The 19159-nt window shown below is 45.4% G+C and overlaps 1 protein-coding gene across 3 annotated transcripts in view; it reads right to left on the minus strand.

Moving 5' to 3' along the window:
• Positions 1 to 19159, minus strand: part of LOC107385184 (SLIT-ROBO Rho GTPase-activating protein 3) — a 51044-nt gene that overhangs the window by 15718 nt on the left and 16167 nt on the right. For all 3 annotated transcript variants that reach the window (XM_054730617.2, XM_054730614.2, XM_054730611.2), the window contains exons 3-8: positions 6285 to 6447; positions 4597 to 4659; positions 1822 to 2013; positions 1413 to 1541; positions 1101 to 1322; positions 920 to 1021 (exon numbers count right to left, since the gene is read on the minus strand). In XM_054730617.2, coding sequence (XP_054586592.2) covers positions 920 to 1021; positions 1101 to 1322; positions 1413 to 1541; positions 1822 to 2013; positions 4597 to 4659; positions 6285 to 6447 — 871 coding nt within the window. The remainder of the gene's footprint in view (positions 1 to 919; positions 1022 to 1100; positions 1323 to 1412; positions 1542 to 1821; positions 2014 to 4596; positions 4660 to 6284; positions 6448 to 19159) is intronic.

A 19159-nucleotide genomic window follows, 5' to 3' on the forward strand; every position in this document is an offset into this window, starting at 1 on the left:
TTGTGATGTTTTGTATTTTGATACTTAATTGATAGGTAAATACATACAAAAAATTAATATGCAAACATTTAATGGACACATAGGTCTCCAGTAGGTTCATAAAAAATATCGATGCACTGAAATATTGCGAAATTTTCGTATTATCTCCTATCAATTTTTATTGAGAATTTACATGTAAACCTTGACTATATTTCATTTGTGTGGTGCCATTCAGACTCTGACTGCTAGATGGCAGCAGTTTACGCTGCCTTCATTCTGACAGAACAATAATCTCACAGTAAGACTGTACCTGTCATGGAAGCATCTGAGCTGAGTTTGTCAATTAAGTTAAATTGCAAATATCATCTGCCATCTTGCTTCGTATTATACCATTTCTCGTATCACCATGCATATTCTTGCCAATTCACACCCCTTTTTCCTACTTTGCTAGATGCTAAATGTCAAATAAGGGGAATAATAATAAACATTTACATTTTTCCGATGCTTTATAAAATATGAATAATATTAATCACAAGCCCTATAAAACTGCAACGGACCTAAAGCCAGCATCTACTGTAAAAATGTATTCAATAAACAAAAGACTGGTGAAAAACCTACCTTTAACCCTTTCAGGTCTAAGATTAGCTTCAATTTGCATCAGAAAACCTCAGGATCACCACATCATCACACCTTCAGTGAACCTCAGGATGTGTGAAACTAATGCAATAATATCACTGTCTCATCAGATATAATAATAATAATAATAATAATAATAATAATAATAATAATAATAATAATAATAATAATAATAATAATAATAATAATAATCTGCAGATTTCTGTAAACTGCCATGCTTCTCCTAACAAAGAGACACAACTCTTTGTAGCAGACTTTGAGAAAGCTTCCCGCTTTCCAACATACGCTTCTGATGCACTCTTACCTCTTCATTTTCTATCTTCAGAGTGGCAAGGCGAGACTGCAGCTGGTGGTGACGCATCAGGAGCTCAGTCTGAATTGGCTGCTGCGCGCTCAACTGACACACCTGGAGGAACAACGGAATAAACCATCAGTCTAAGATGGAAGACAGACAAAACTGTCAAAGTCTCCATTCAAAGACTCACTTCATCGCCCACATGTGGCTGATAGTCAAAGCGTGCTGGAGGACAGAAGATCTGACTGTGCGTGTCCATAAACTTCAGCTTGTCTCCTCGAATGTCCATTGCATCTACTGCACCCTCCAGTAAATCCAGACCCTCGTGGCGAGATGTTTCCAGGCTGTATTCAGCAGATAGGTAGGTCCTCATGGTACGCGCCAAGCTTGCATGGTATCCTAGGTCACAACACTGAAATCAAATAGAACAAGTGGGATTTAATTTATTTTATTTTATGTTTAATTAATGAAAGTAGAAAACAGCGGTCTGAAATCCACTCACATCTATCATGTCTGAGACATCGTGGATGTAGTACTTGGCCACTAGAGCATTGGTAGCTGCAAGATTGAGGAGATAGTCGTTCCGAGCTTTTGTGCATTTCAGCTTGTTTTCAAAGTACTTGGCTTGTCTCTGGGGAGGAAGGAAAAGAACAGTCCCATTGATGCAGGATGTAAAATGCCACCCTAATGTACTCAAGGAAGCCTCACATTGATCCCATCTCACATAATGCATCAATATATGTATCAAGTGAAGATAGTGTGTTCTTGTGGAAACGTTTCTTAAGTAATTTCTGCAGACGGACAATTGTCAAACTCAAGAATTTCATGACAGAAGCAATCACGGACGGTTTCACTTCTAATGGGCATTGCATGCCTCCTAATCATGTGTAGTCAAGTCAGCAGAAATGGACCTTCTCCTTCATTTTCTCCATTTTCTTAACAGAACTGCGCCTCTGAGGACGTTCGTCGTGAGCGTAGCGCAGCAGGCTGGTGCTGATGTCGTTACTCTTCCCGATGTGCTTCTCTTCCTGCTTCTCTGCTTCTTTCAGTTTGCTCTCAGCACTCAGACTCTCACTGTGGTACATGTGGTAAGTCTTCATTACCTACAAACAAACAAGCAAACAACATCTAAGACTTCCTAAGGATAAAAACCAATGGCAGAGGGGTTTTAAAATCTTTTAGATCAATAAATGCTGCAGAGAAGGTAAAATAGCTTTTTTTAAAATAATAAATAAATCATTTGCATTTTTTCCCTCCTAAGACCCTGAATAAACACAGGTGGGCTTTTGTAAAATATTTATTTACTTCAGTTGATGTTAGTTATAGTTTGCAAATACTAAAAGTCTTTGAATTTATTTAGAAGGTTATTCCCATTGTTTCACAAGGTATTTTATTTTGAAAAATAACTATAATTATGTAGATTAAAGTGTGACAGTTATAGAAAATACTATTGTAATACATGTGTAATAATGAAGTTAGTGATAACCAATTTAAAATTGATAATTTTGTACAAATTAGCCTTTTGAAGGCAAAATGTGGCTATGTGCAGCCATTAGATTAGTTTATAATGACTAAAACTTAAATGAAGATTTTAAAATTATGAAACCATTTTTTATTCTGGCAAAATGTTCTACAACTTTTGGAAAGTGACTTGAATACGTTATGAAATCAAATGATATTTGATTTTGTAAATTGACTTTATGTTCATCTAAACATCTTCTTAACAAATGGATGCTGTTAAATGACTACTGCTGTGGTTTAGCTGAAAAACATAATCTGACATTTAAACAGCGTTGACGGTTTATTTAGAAATGTGCAAAACCTCCCAACAGTTTTAGAATAAGTTTGTAGATTTCAAGCACAATTTAGTCATTTTTCAATAAATTTAAAGCTTCTCATGGCTACTTCCAGATGAACCAATTTAAACCTGATAAGATCTGCATAACCTTTATGTTAATTTTTCACACTTTGTACTAAATGCTTGTTATTCTGACAGATGCATAATTGCTTCTCTTGTCAAATTTACCTTGGGTTTTGCATTTAAACGTCACATAATTATGGCTAAACCACTGCAGACCAATCTGGGACCTAACATTTCAGATATGTGTCAAAAATGTTGCACATCTTGCACACTGATAACAAAGAAATAGAATAAACAAACATAAAATAAGATCTTGAAACAGATCATAAAACTTCAAACAGTATTTTATCCCTTCCTTAAAACTGTCTTGTAACGTTGCTGTAGCTAAAGACAAGTGCAACTGTTTAAACAGTAACTCCTGAATCTACACAGCATCTGCTTCAGCAGCCCCGCTTCTCAAGTTCCGGTTACCTAGCAACCCTGACCAAAATGGAAGAGCAATGGCCAGCGAGATCGATCAGCAGAAGAAGAAAGAGGTAAAGTGACAAAGAGCTGCTGCTTATAAAACAAGTACATTTTAATAATAACAACAGCAGAAACAAAATAAAATTGTTGCAGGATTATCCTAATCTTGCAGCCAGGAAATAATCTATTTAAAACCTAACAGATTAAATCAACTACAAGTGCACATTTAGATCCATCGTTATTTTTTCCTCTTTTAAAGTTGAGCAGAGACTTTGCTTTACCTCATGATGTGTGTGAGTGCTGCAGACATGCCATTAATAATGTACGAATCAGAAAGAGAAGGAAAATCAATACCAGTAGAGCAGTAATGTTACTTTGTGCTGTATGAAGTTACACACGAGCATCCTTCTCATGTGGCTTTCATCATGCATGTTTTTCCTTTCAGACATGGCTGTGATTAAAGTACTTATTCTGCAACGCTGTTATGTTTCTGACATGCACTTTATTTGTTTTGTGTAAATTTGTGAGCCGCATTCAGCTCAAATCTGCTCTTTGTAAATGATAAATGACCCGCACTTGTATAGTGCCTCTGAGAGTAAGGACTCCAAAGCGCTTTATCATACATCCATTCACACACACTTTCACACACTGATGGGGATGAGCTACGATGTAGCCACAGCTGTCCTGGGGCGCACTGACAGAGGCAGTCCTTGGAAGACACCAAGGATGTTTTCGTGCATCTGTTGCCCCGCCCACGGGCTCGGAGATTTCCCAGTTCCTGAAAAGTGTGTGTGAACAAACGCTACCAGTATAGACCTGGACCAATGCCACACAACCTGGTCCATGCTGGCCCAGATGTGAAACTGTCATTAGACTCTTTTGGGATTTTGTCACTGTAAAATCTCTATATTCTCACAAACTGCACCTTTACGTGCATGACATAGCCGTTAACAGATCTCAGCTGAGAGCTGTAGCTACAGCACAGAGGTGGAGGTGTCTAAGTAAATGTAGCATTTACCAAAAAACGTTCCCACAGCTCGTGTTTTCTGTGAACACCTCAACAAGACAAAGTGCTGAGTCGGCTCAAAGCTCAGGTGGAAGGTAGAACACTTTCGCCTTCAAATCAAGACGAAATTCACATCGGAACCTGCAATGTACATTTTATCCTTTCTCAACTTCAGTGGAGGGAAGATCTGACTTCTTCATAGGCTGCGTTGTTGATAAGGTCATATCTGCTGTGTGCAGAGTCAAGCCAGCTGCTTCATAGGTTGCACGTTTAAAAAAAATAATAAATGGCCGTAGGACTGACACACCACAGGCAGTCGATGCATGAAAAGAGCGCTGATGCTGTGTAACTCACCGTGTAGAGCTCGTTGGTGACTTTAACAAGCTCTTCGTGCATCTGCACCCCGATGTCTTTACTCTGTTATAGACAAAAAAGGGAAAATTAAAAGACAGGGATTCAGCAGGAAAGTGAAAACAAACATGGTAACATCTAAAGCCAAAGAAGAGAGATGGTTTATGGGAAAATTCTCATTTGAGAGATTTGTGCCAGTTTTACTCTGACTGGGAAGGATGTCAGTAAAGCTCTGACATGCTGTCATTACTCTGCAGCTGAGAATGTCTAATGCAATACCCCAAAGAGAGCAGGAGGACAAAAATATAACAGTGAAGTCATTGCAGAATAGCTTTCATAGCGGAAAGTCACAGCTTTAGCTCAGACACAGAGAGTAGGAGTGTATGATGAAATGGACGTGTCCCACATTAAGGCTGGTAGCCAAAGATGGGGTGGGGGGTGGAGTGGTGACTCTGGAAATCCTGTTAAGTGGATCCAGAGCTGAGCTTCACCCAGACATTTTTCTTGTCACCTTTTCAGGGATCACTTGTCAGATCAGCAACCTAGCATTTTCACATGGATCAAGAACACAACTCAGCACATTCAGCTTGTTTTAACGCGTGCCAGAGGAGATTCAGTGTCTTCAGCACACGTGCAATTAATTACCAGTGAGACTGCACTGCTGCTGAAGCACAACAGGATTATTGTTTTGAAGAACTCGTTCTGATCTTTAGCCGGCAGTCATCACTTATTTACCTCAGCTGATCAATAAAATCTACTTGTCTTTGCAGATGTGCTCTACCCGAGGGACAAAGCCCGCCCGCCAGAAGTGAAGCCAATGCAAAAGGGACAAACGTTGCAGTCCCCTCCCCCCCATTCCACTAGGGGCAAGCTCCAGAAGGAAGCAGGTTCCTATTGACTGACTCCAATGTAAAAATCCCAACTTCACAGCAGAATTAAATGTGTTTACAGCCTGGTTCAAAAGACCATTTTAGGTTTAATGGGTCAAGTTTACATTCAGGACAACTCTGAGGGGGGTGGATATCTTTCTAATTCAGCTATTTAGAGGGAATTAAAGTTTGAAATCATTAATTATTAGGGGTGTGTCCTTTTGATTGACAGGTAGCAGAAGAAATGTTAGCATCAGCGCTAGCAGCTTGCACCCTTGCTTGCTCCAGGAAAGACGTCAGCCTCTGCCTCACGTGAAAAGTGTTACAGCCAAGGCAGAGATCAGCAGAGTCGCTCAACCACGGGTTTCTAGCTGAAAGCGGCCGCCAAACTCCATTAGCTTTGGTTAACTCTTGACTTCATTGGCCAGAGTTTGCCCCCACCCTTACAGCCTCGCTCTCAGCTCCATTTTTGTATTTTCAGGTGTGACAAGAGTCATGACACGGTGGTGGGAGCCGCTCACTGGGCTTCATTTTAGCTCCTCAGGAACCTACTGGAGACAGCGCAGAGGGTTTGTCCATCTTAAATAAACTGTCATTGATTTTGCCCTATAAAGAGGACAGATTATAAAAAAAAAATAGTTCACTTCTTTTGATGCGGGGTTCTTAATTTCTATAGAAGCGCCATCATGAAAAGAGCCATGTAAATAAGCATAATAGTTACATATTAAAGCTTCCGTGTGCGTCAGGGACTTGATTAAAGCAGTTGGGTTGTCAGTAATGGGCTGGACTGCATGTTCTCATCCACTGAACTCAGAGTCTGACCTTTTTAAAAAGTCTGATGACATCCTCGCCCACGTGCGCCAACCGGACAATGACGTTGTTGTTGTAGATGTCACTGAGAGTGGCGTGGTCCCTGCTCTCCCGTCGGGTCTGGTCCAAAACCAAATACCAGCAGTTCACAGTGGAGAGGAGATTCTGGTCTTTTCTGAAGTTTGGTGAGAAGAAGAAAAGACTTTGTTAGCATGTAAATATGTCAAATACTGAAGAGTTATTGTGGCTCAGAGCAGTAAATGCAAACAGCTCCAAAAGCCTCACATGGACCAAATAATTAACGAGTGACTGAAGTCGGATCAAAGAGCTTCTTAGTTTCTGAGCACTAACAAGTTTTATGTTTGTGGGTCCTCTCCATACATCATCCTACCTGCTGCGGGGTTTTATACTTTCCAGAATCAAGGGGTCAGTGAACATGAACAGAGGAATCAGTGAAACGGGGCAGTCCTTAACACACACACACACACACGTGCACACACGCACTCACACACACACACACACACACACACGCACGCACACACACACACACACACACACACACATACACACACACACACACACACACACACACACACACACACACACACACACACACACACACACACACACACACGCACACACACATGCACACAAAAGCATGTTGGCTGCCTCTTTGCTCAGGAGAGCATGTGAGCTCCATTATCTTCGCACCAAAGTGTTTGTTTATCTTCTTCTTGTCTTTTTTCAATCTTAAGAGGATTTAATATTTCCCAACTGCCTGCAACAGTTACTCTACTTTACAAATGCTGCATCATGTTACAGGATTTTAAAGACCCAGTTCACTCTTTTTTCAATACATTAGCAGTGGTTTGTAGTATAAACAAATGCCTTGTGAGTTGATCTCTGTAGAGGAAAAGGCTCTTGAGCTCCTGTTTTAAAGAACTAGGGGGGAGCCACAGCAGAGGTGAGCTTCAGACGACAGGATTTGCCTCTTATTTCCTGATATTTGGATATCCCGCCTCTGATTGGCCAACAGCAAAGCAACTCTTCTACTGCCTCCATTTGCTCTGCAGTGTTCATGTTTTATCTCCACAAACAGCACAAGCCTGAAGGAGTTCTGCTATGGTGGGTGAGTCCATGAATGCTAATTTATATTGTGCCTTGGAATCCACTGGCTTTTTCTAATCCAAGTGTTAACCCATCTGTTTTCTTTGCAGGAAATAGGGGTAAAGAACTATTTTCACGTTTAGTCTGCATGTTAATCCCAGAGTGACTGATCATATTTCAAAAATAACAAATAAAACATAGATTATCTCAGTTAATTCTGTCTGAATAAAAGTGCTGATAACAGAACCACTGTAAAAAAATGAAGCTAGACTGGTTTTGACCTGTTGTTTCCTATTGCTGTACATGGAACTTGATTAAAGAGACATTAAGACCATAAAATAAAACAAACATCTGTGTTGCTCAAAAACATTATTGTATAAATTCAGCAAGATAAACTATTCAAATTAATATTTTTTGTGACTTGGCTGACTTTGTGATCATTGCTATACTTAAATATTTTCATTTTTCCAAATATTATTTCACGAATTAACTGTGTCAGAACCCAAGTCCCCAAACCAGCCTCTCTCAGCTAGCCGACCTCCACCATGGACCACAACTCCAAGCAAGCTCCTCGCAGGGATTCCCTCCACGTCACACCTACGTCTCTAACCGTGACTATATTCGGAAGTCGCCTCCCTAGCTCACCACTCAGTCATCGTTTCTCCATGATCAGAGTTTCCAATTAACCGATCCATCTTACAAACTATCTGCTCACAGTAAGTGCTCTTACTTATTTCTGGAAAACCCAACATTTCCGTGTCACTTCATTGACACTCGAACGCTCGGGGATTCCTAGATTAAACCGTGAGCTGGCGTTTCACCGACGCTATCACTTCCGCGTCTATGAAACCACGCTCTTTACAAGCTCAACTCCCGTATCCAGCCGACCAGTCTGACAGGGTGACTGAGTTCACTAACTAAGCGGAGTTTGAGCGAATGAAGAATGAGATTGTTCAGCTACACGCCTTGGTCGATCGGCTCAACACCAAGGTGAACTCCCTGACCGACCTCACCTTTCCATTATCCACATCCCTCAATGCTCTCCAGCAGCAAGCCCTCGCTCCACCTAAGGAGGAGCTGCAGTTCAGCCTACCAGAGAGGTGGAATGGAGAGATTGGGAGCCCAGATGGTTTGCTCGCCTCCCTCGACATGCAATTCGAGTGCCAACCAGGACACTTCCCCACTGCCCGCTCTCGGGTGGCGCATCTCACCTCCCTGCTTTCTGGACGCACTCAGGAGTGGGCCGCCGCTCTTTATAATTCTAAATCCCCTGCCTGCAATGACTATGCTGCTTTTGTGGCCGCCCTCAGGGAGACCTTCGTTCCACCCAGTAGCAAAGTGGGGGCTGAGGCACGTCTCCTAAAGCTCCGCCAACGGGAACGCTCGATGTGCGCCTATGCGTCAGAGTTTCGCACCATCGCTTCCAAACTACAATGGGATGACTCTGCCCTTCGGGCTGTCTTCTTAGAGGGGTTGGCGCCCTACATCCGAGACGAGATGGCGGGAAAAGAACTGCCCCAGACCCTGGATGAAGTTGCCGACCTGGCGCTGCGCATCGACCAGCGGGTTCTGGTTCGAGCCAGGTCCTCCACTCGCCCACTTGGAGCTCCTGGACCTCTTCCTCGTTCACCAACGCCAGCCCCCGGACCCACTTCAACTGAGGAGCCTATGCAACTAGGCCACCTTCCCCTGGAGGAGAGACAGCGACGGTGGCGCGAGGGTCTCTGTGCCTATTGTGGCTCTCCCGACCACCGGCACCTGGACTGCCCATTACGGCCGGAAAACGAAGGAAACCACTGAATATCGGTGTAGTTCAGCCCGGGTCACCCTCTGCCCCTGTCTCTTCCCATCGACTCCTCCTTCCTGTCACCCTCTTTCATGGTGAGACCTCACATCAGTTGCATGCTCTGGTGGACTCTGGGGCCGCCAACAACTTCATGGATGTGGATCTGGCTAAACGCCTACGGATTCCCCTGACTCCCCTGTAATGGGTTGTTCCGGTGACTCGGTGGACGGCAGACCTCTCCAGCCCTATCCTGTCCAAGACCGAACTCAGTCACTCCAGATGATCCTCCAATGCCACCGGGAAACCCTCCATCTCCTTATCATCTCCACTCCCTCCTCTCCTCTAATCCTGGGGTTCCCCTGGCTCCGTCTCCATGACCCCCAGATTTCCTGGTCCCCGAACCGCCTTTTAGGCTGGGGACCCAGTGTCAGGCCAACCTCTCTCCTCCTCCACCCATGGCAGACCGCCCGGCTGGTGGTCTCGGACCTCTACCGCCCAATCTGCGACTGCCCTATCGGGACCTTGCCGCAGTCTTCGACAAGCTAAGCACCACCACACTGCCGCCTCACCGCCCATATGACATGGAGATCAAGCTGCAACCAGGAACCAGTCCTCGCCGTGGGCGTCTTTTCTCTCTTTCTCCCTCCGAATCCAGAGCTATGGAGGAATATATCAACCAGACCCTCCAGCAGGGTTTCATCCGACCCTCCTCTACCCCGGGTGCTGCAGTCTTCTTCTTTGTGAAGAAGAAGGAAGGTGACCTTCGTCCCTGTATAGATTACCGGGGTCTAAATAAAATCACTGTCAGGGACCGTCATCCCCTGCCACTCCTCACGACTGCTCTGGACTCCATCTCCCAGGCGCGGATCTTCACAAAACTGTACCTCCGGAGCGCCTACAATCTGGTCCGCATTAAAGCTGGGGATGAGTGGAAGACTGCATTCATCACACCCACCGGTCATTGGGAGTACCAGGTCATGCCCTTCGGGTTGTGCAATAGCCCCGCTGTATTTCAACGCCTCATTAATGATGTCCTCCGTGACATGCTGGGCCAGTGGGTGTTTGCCTACCTGGATGATATCCTAATTTATTCCAAGTCTGAGGCCGAACACCTCCACCATGTTCGTGCCGTCCTGACCCGGCTCCTGAACAATAACCTATACTGCAAGCCCGAGAAATGCTCTTTCCACCAGCGGACCATCTCATTCCTGGGCTTCATGATTTCAGATCAGGGCATAACCATGGACCCTCAGAAGGTCCAGGCGGTCGCTGACTGGCTCCTTCCTACGAGCCTAAAACAGCTACAGAGTTGTCTGGGCTTCTTGAACTTTTACCGCCATTTTATTAAGAAATTCAGCACCATTGTGGCACCTCTCACCTCCCTCACCTCACCAAGCCCACCTGGCCAACCGTTCCGTCTAACTCCAGACGCCATTCGGGCCTTCCGCCACCTGGTCACCCAGTTCACGTCGGTCCCTATCCTCCACCATCCAGATACTATGGTGCCCTTTGTGGTCGAAGTCGATGCCTCGGACGTCGGCACTGGTGCCATCCTGTCCCAAGGCGGGCCTGATGACAGACTCCATCCCTGCACCTACTTCTCTAGGAAGTTTTCCACCACCCAGCAGAAGTATGGCGTGGGTGATCGTGAACTGCTGGCCATAAAATGGGAGCTGGAGGAATGGAGACAGTGGCTTCTAGGCACCACCCAGCCTTTCACTATCTGGACGGACCACCAGAACCTGACTCACATCCGATCCGCCAAGCAGCTCAATCCTTGCCAGGCCCGCTGGGCCCTCTTCTTCGAGCCCTATGAGTTCCATCTCGCCTACCGCCCTGGAACAAAGAACCAGAAGGCTGATGCCCTCTCCCGCCAGTTCACACACTCCACGCCGATGTCCGAGCCTGAACCAATTCTCCCAGAGCACCGTTTCCTGGCCCACCTGAGGTGGCCGTTGGAGGAGGCTATCCAGAACGCCCTCCGGGACGATCCCGCACCTTCGGAGACCCCCACGGGTCGTCTCTATGGCCCTACATCCTGTCGCAGTGAAGCGCTCTCCTGGGCCCACTCGTCACGCCTGTCTGGCCATGCGGGGTCCTCTCGAACTCTGAAGTTCCTCCAACGAGCACTCTGGTGGCCATGCATGGTGAGGGATGTTAAGGAATACACTAGTGCCTGTGACATCTGCACCCGCTCCAAGACACCCAGCCAGGCCGCTGTTGGTGTCCTCAGACCTCTTCCGGTGCCCAGCCATCCCTGGTCCCACTTCATCGCCCTTTCGGGTCTCCCTTCGGCCCGACGCACGGCGGAACTGTTCCTGGAGAACGTGGTGTGTCTCCACGGCTTCCCTGTCGATGTGGTCTCTGACCGGGGTCCCCAGTTTACGGCCCAATTCTGGAAAGCTTTTTGCCACCTAAGGGGAGCATCAGTCAGCCTATCCACAGGCTATCACCCGCAGACCAATGGTCAGACGGAGCGGGTTAACCAACAGCTGGGTTGGTACCTCCGGTGCTTTGTCTCGGCCCAACCCTCGCAATGGCCTAAATACCTCCTCTGGGCGGAGTTGTCCCACAATCTTCACACCTCCTCGACAAATTATATGGCCCCTTTCGAGGTCTGCTATGGCTACCAGCCCCCGGTCTTCGCCCACCAGGAGCCCGAGGTCGCTGTACCTGCCGCACAATCCCTAGTGAGGCGCTGCAAGGACGCCTGGGTCAAAGCACGACCTTCCATCACCCGAGCTAACGCCCGTTACGCTCGCCAACATCTCCGCCGACACCGTCCTGGTCCCTCCTATGTTCCTGGGGATAAGGTCTGGGTGTCCACCGTGGACCTCCGCTTCCGTGCCGGATCCAAGAAGCTCGCTCCCTGGTTCCTCGGGCCTTACACTATACAGAAGGTCATCAACCCAGTCTTGTACCGGCTGCGGTTGCCGGCGAATCTCCGCATTCATCCCACCTTCCACACCTCCCGGCTCAAGCCCTATGTGGAATCCTCCCTCCTTCCGCCTCCGGCTCCGGCGCCTCCGCCTGCCCGCTTCCTCGACGGTGAGCCCATCTACACCAGCCAACGCATCCTGGGCGCTCGTCGCAGAGGTCGGGGATGGCAATACCTCGTAGACTGGACAGACTACGGCCCCGAGGAACGCTCCTGGGAACCGGCCTACTCCATCCTGGACTGTACCCTTATCTCTGACTTCTGGGACCGCCAGGGCCACCCTGGGACTTCAGGAGCTGTCCCTGGATGGGGGAGGGGGGGGGAGGGGGGAGGGGGGGGGGGGCTCCTGTCAGAACCCAAGTCCCTAAAACCAGCCTCTCCCAGCTAGCCGACCTCCACCATGAACCACAACTCCCAGCATGCTCCTCGCGGGGATTCCTCCACGTCACACCTACGTCACTAACCGCGACTACATACGGAAGTCACTTCCCCAGCTCACCACTCAGTCATCGTTTCTTAAGATCCATGATCAGAGTTTCCAATCAACCGATCCATCTCACGAACTATCTGCTCACAGTAAGTGCTTTTACTTACTTCTGGAAAACCCAGCATTTCTGTGTCCTTCATTGACGCTCGAACACTCGGGGATTCCTAGATTAAACCGTGAGCCGGCGTTTCACCGACGCTATTACTTCCGCGTCTGTGAAACTACGCTCTCTACAAGCTCAACTCCCGTATCCAGCTGACCAGTCTGACAAACTGGGTTCCATCCGATTTGACAGATTTTAATGCTGGAAAAAAAAAAACTGTGGACTGTCAAATTTCCTGTTCATTCTGCTTTAGAAAATGAAGTAAAATCCTTTTCAACAAACTCCTTCCCCAAATTTCTTGAGCAAAACTATTTTAAGAAAATAAAATAAACTGTTATTAAACACATTCAATTGCATGTTTTTCAATAATAAATAATGATCTAAGAGCTACAAGCTAAAACAAACTCAGCACAATGAGGGGAAATACACGTCTGGGTATTTTTTAAATAAATCTTGAGGACATTCCTGTCAGATATGTAGTGCATAATGCGTTTTGTATTCTCCCTGCCACTCATGGTGTCCTTCACTTATATTTCCCAGTTTTGAGGTATAAACTGCTTTACTATTTAGAGATAGGCTTTGCTAGCCTGAGCTCTAATGTTTACTGTGAGCTGTCATGTACAATAATTGTTGTATTTTGAGGGTTGTTGACTTTAGCCTTACTGGCAGCTCCCGTTGGAGGATTCAGGATCCCGCCCCACCCCGCCTCCCTATCGGAGTCTGATGTTTTGTAACTGTGTTGTTCGTGCTTCTATGTAGAGGAGTTTTTTGTATAGTAGAGCTACTCCCTGCTGGGACTAACTCTGCTATGCCTTTTTTTACCTTACCCCTATTATCCTCATGTAACACCCTTTTCATCTAACGAAATGAGCGCCGTCCTGGCTGCTCTCGTGACTGCCTGTACCTGTTTGTGTCTACATGTGTGTGTGTTTAACCTTGGTCAGGTTGTGTTTGCGGAGTCAAGTTCCTATGCTCTGGGTCGCTGGAGCGCTGGCAATAAAGCTTATTCTGATTCTGATTCTGATTCTAAATCTACACTTTAAATGGTAGTTATATCTGTAAAAAATATCTAAATCTAGTGGAAGAGTGACTCTCTCAGTTCTAGAAGAGTAACCAGAAAAAGGCAAAAAGTTTAAAGAACAAAGTGGAGCAAAGGGGTACTGTAGTACGACCAAGTAGCTTCTCATATGACTTGAGGGAAATGGTGTTAAATCATGGAACAACGTTCTAATTAATCTCCTTTGAGACGGGACTGGATCAGTTAAAGACTGTTATGTTCAGTAAATGATGCGGTGGTACAGAAGAGGGTTTTCTTCTTGTTGCTTGCCCTCTTGTGGACTTTTGTCTGATGAAAACCTGATCCACAGAGGAGTTATGGTATAAATCAGATGAAGTTACTTGTGTGTGAAGTTTAAAGCTCATGAAGATACAATCTTTATTTATTTTCAGGTGATAGATGGTCACAGAAAAGAAAAACATGCTTTCAATATTTTAGGTCAATTGTGGCTATTTTTCCACCTTTGTGAAAAGAATAGAATAAACTAGAACGGAAAAGTATTTTCTTGCCATTTTACCCGGAGGTATAACCAAGTTGAGGGTTCCTCAAACTAGCACTACAATTTAGGTTAAACATGATCAAAACACATTTAAGCTGTTACAGCGAATCTGTAAATAAGCTGTTTCAGGAAGTACAAATCAGCTGGAGGAAAAAGTAACTTCAGACAACAGCAATATTTCCTATTTAGACATCTCACCTCTAATTGGCTAACAGCAACATGACTACCTTTGACTCCATATTTTCTGCAACACTGATGTATTATCTCCACTAATAACACAAGCCTGGAGGAATTCTGCTGTGAGGGGGAGCTGCTAATGCTAACAGTTAGCTTCTTCTAGTTGAGCTGATCTCTTCTGTTTCCAGGACGCTAAACCAAAAACAGCCTTACCTATCATGAGACAAGATGGGTGAGTACATGAATGTTTAGTGACAGTGTGATGTAGATCTGTCAGGATTTTCAAATTCTAGAGTTTCGCTGTCTATTTTGTATCAGAAGCTAATGCAGCAGATAGGTGTAGGAGACTATTTTCATGTTCAGCCTGCATGAAACACTCAGTGACCCATTATAATTAGAAATAATCATTAAAAATGGATTTTCAGTGTTCCACAACTTTAAATATTTTATGCAACAAGTCTTTCCCTTTACTGGCTTTGTGTTAACTTACTTTCTGAGTTTGTTTCACTATTGAATGATAATGAAAACAATGAATAGGTTATTTATTTTTTTATTTCCTGCTGTGGTCTAAACCTTTTGAAACAAAATGAAACCCAGAAAGCATCTGTTAGACTTTTCTTTCATCCTCTAACCCCTTGACAGGACATCCTTTCAAGCGAATGAGGCGTTTGATGACGTTCCATCAACCCGACTCTGAACGTTTGACTCCTCTAGACTGAGGGTATGAGACTTAGGACACTTGAGTATTCAGGGCAACCATGACAGGATGTGGAACCGTTTATGGAAAATGACAGAAGGAGGTTTTACACTCGACAGACTACAAAAAGTACAACTCTTGCTTCACAGCACGGTTTTTACAATGCTCAGCTGAGCTGCTGTTTACTGACAACTCTACACACAACCTGGAGCTATTAACTTATGTTAAACAAGCTGGATATACATTTTTTCCCCCCTCAAACATTCATGCAGCTGAGCTTAATTTTAATCACTTCTCCTTTGGTGGCAGGCTTTGAAAATGTTCCATGACAATCTCCCGCAGGCCTCTCTATTATAAGTAACTCTAAAAATGAAAATCATATATCAAAAGATGAGAGCACAGAGGATTTAGTGATAAGTAAAAAATAAATAAATAAATGAATAAAAAGCATAAGAGGACCACACAGTATTATTAAAGAGTGCCTCCAATGTCTTCTACAAGTCTGAATGTAGCTTTTGACAGACTATTCTAGTGATGATAACCATTTAATGAGATGGAGAAATCTGGGACAGTGGGGGTGATGGAGAAGAAGGAGAAGTAATCCAGTACAAGTTCTTGTTGGAGTCTCTCTCAGAGGGAACACTCCATTAATCAATGTTCTGGTGACGGGAGCTCTCAGTCATGATTACGCTTTATGTCCAATTGGCCAGAGACTGACGGAGAGATGGGAAGAGCTCCTCTGAATAAATCAGCATCTGACACTGGATAGACTGGGCCAGACCTCATGAATGGGAGAATCAGTTACACTAACTGCACTGTAAATATGAATATTTAATTTCCTATACTACTAATCTAATGGTAATACATGTAGGAAAAATTCTGATGGATTCAAGTAATGCATCTTAGATCTGGAGAGCTGACACTGTGATTGACTTGATCAGTGATTCTTTTCTCTTTTTGGTCCACAAATGCACCATTTTTACAGGTCCTTGAACTCACCACCACTAGCCAGAGTTGGAAATTTCATGTCAGTCAAACTAAAAGGGTTTTTCTAAATTACAGCTCATTCAGATGAACCAAAAATCACCCAAAATTGGTATTGATAGTCCAGAGCTGTTGAAGAACCAGAAACTGGTGTCAGCCTTCAAAACCAGCATCAGTGCATCTGCTACTTAGAAAACCATTTTCATTTGTTTTGGACGTTTTGATAAAACATAATCTCATTTGCATCTATTTCATTATAAGCTTTTCAGCGTCTCTGAATTGCATCCATTTATATTGCAAGAGAAAATAAAGTACTAAAATAATTTACCTTACCAGCCTTAACTGATCTATTTGGAACTGACATGTTCTGAGGAAGGTGTCTAACCCAAGACATACAGAATCAACCAGGAGACAGTATAATGAAAAATAATATTTTTATTTGTGGATAATGGTAACTGAGGGCGCACTGGGAATCCCAGTGGACAGGGAAAACGGGAAACGCAGCATCTGGAGGGGAGAGCAGATTAGAGGTGAGTCCTGAGAACTTTAAGTCCAACAGAAAATGAGTGAGGGCACTTATTGGGGTAGAATGAGTTCAGGGAGGGAGTGGGTAGTCGTTGGAAAGCGGGTCGGTCAGAGGTGAATGGATGACGTGGCGTGTGAGCAGAGCAGAGTCCTATTGAGCGTGGTGAGGGAATAATCCAGAGACAAGGAGAACCTGAGGTCGGAGATCCATGAGACGTAAAGTTACAAAAGTCACAAAAACCAAGAGCCAACGCCGGGTGGCATCTGTTGAGGTGGGGGGGTGCTGTCATGAGCCGGGGTGAGTACTCGTCTCTCTACATGAGATCTCTGAGTTGTGTCTTGCAGGAGAGGGAGCAGCACTTGTAGCATCCTTGTATGTAGACGACCACCAGAAAAACCTTCTGATTAGGGCAACAGTGCGACCCACGCCAGGATGCAGCGCGAACTTGCCTGTATGAGCCCAATGTACAGTATGACCTTACTCCTCATGAACTGGGGCAGGACGTTACCTGGACCGGGGTCCGTCTTGTGGGCCTCCAGAACCTGGTCCCTGACTTCCCAGGTAACCCCGCCCATGAAGCATGCCGGAGGTAGGATAGAGGAGGGTTCCTCTTCCTGTTCTGGTCAGTATAGTATGGAAAGAGCGTCAGGCTTAGTGTTTTTGGAACCTGGTCTGTAGGAGACTTGAAATTTGAAACATGAAAAGAAACGGGACCACCTATACTGTCATGGATTGGGTATTTTTGCTTCCTTTAAATAGACCAGGTTTTTATGATCGGTCCAAATAATGAACGGCTTCTCAGCGCCCTCCAGCCAATGTCTCCACTCTTCTATGGCGAGTTTCACCGCCAACAGTTCGCGGTCTCCAACATCGTATCTGCTCTCTGTGGGGGTCAAATGACGTGAGAAGAAGACACAAGGATGAAGGCGATGATCCTCTGGGGAGACCTGAGACAGCACTGCTCCCACGCCAGTATCCGAGGTGTCTACCTCGAGGGTAAATTGGCGTAGCGGATCTGGTTGATGGAGCACAGGGGCATTGGTGAATCTCGTCTTAAGTGCTCGGAAAGCTGCGTCGGCTTCTGGAGACCAGAAAAAAGGTTTGTTAATGGAAGCCAGGTTGGTTAACGGAGCAGCCGTTTGTAGTTCTTGAAGAATCTTCTGTAAAAATTAGCAAACCCCAGGAACCTCTGCAACTGCTTACGTGTAGACGGAGTGGGCCATTCAGTAACAGCTTGTACCTTGTCAGGATCTGGCTTCAACCGCCCGCTCTCGATGATGAACCCCAGGAACTTGACAGTGGGAGCATGAAAAACACATTTCTCGGCTTTAACATATAGCCGATTCTCCAACAGACGTTGCAAAACCGCTCGAACATGCTGGGTATGCTGTTCCTGTGTTTTGGCGAAAATCAGAATATCATCTAGATACACAGTCACAAACTTATTTAGGTAATCACCCAACAGAATTTACCAACGACTGAAAAACTGCTGGTGCATTGGTTAACCCAAAGGGCATCACTAAGTACTCAAAGTGTCCCAGAGGGGTTTTGAATTCCGTCTTCCACTCATCTCCCTCCCTTATCCTCACCAGATGATAGGCGTTCCTGAGGTCCAGTCGACTGAAGATAGAAGTGTCCTGAACAGGCTCAAAGGTGGAGGAGAGTAATGGCAGAGGGTATTTGTTTTTAACGGTGATTTGATTCAAACCCCGGTTGTCTATGCATGGCCTGTGTGACCCCTCCTTCTTGGGTACAAAGAAAAACCCAGCGCCCAGAGGAGAAGAGGACAGTGTGATAGTTCCGGCGGCCAGGGAGTCTTGGATATACTTCTCCATGCTCTCACTCTCAGGCTTGGAGAGATGATACAGACGGCTAGATGGAAGAGGAGCTCCTGGAAATAAATCAGTTCCACAGTCGAAAGGTCTGTGAGGAGGTAAGGAAGAGGCAAGGTCCTTACTGAAAACCTGTTTGAGGTCATGGTATTCTGGGGGAACCGCTGAGAGATCAATGTACTCCACTGGAGGGGTCGTAGAGCTGCAGATAGGCAAGGAGGTGAAGCAGAGGCAACGTTGAGAGCACTCAGGACTCCATCCCTCAATTCTGTTCCTCCTCCAGTCGAGTTGAGGATTGTGGCATACTAACCAGGAATGCCCGAGCACCAACGGTGACTGAGGAGAAGGGAACACATAAAAGGTCAAGGTCTCAGTGTGGTTACCTGACACCTTTAGATGGAGGGGAATAGTCTGATGGGTGATGGTGGAAAGGTTCCGATTATCCAGAGAGGAGACTGAGAGGGGCGTGGTCAACGGGGTGGTTGGGATCCTCCATTTTTCAATCAGCTTAGATCCCAACATGGATTGTTCACAACCCGAGTCCAGGAGGGCTTCGAGTTTGATCTCTTTGGAATTAAAAAACACAGAGCATGGGAGAGAACACCGAGAACTAGTAGAGTCTGAGTTGCTGACCGCCAGTAATCCCGGTTTTACCAGCGGGCTCTGCCTTTTAACAGTAACGAGCAGTCTTGGG

Source organism: Nothobranchius furzeri, chromosome 3 (genome assembly GCF_043380555.1).
Source record: "Nothobranchius furzeri strain GRZ-AD chromosome 3, NfurGRZ-RIMD1, whole genome shotgun sequence".
Classification (NCBI taxonomy): Eukaryota; Metazoa; Chordata; class Actinopteri; order Cyprinodontiformes; family Nothobranchiidae; genus Nothobranchius; species Nothobranchius furzeri.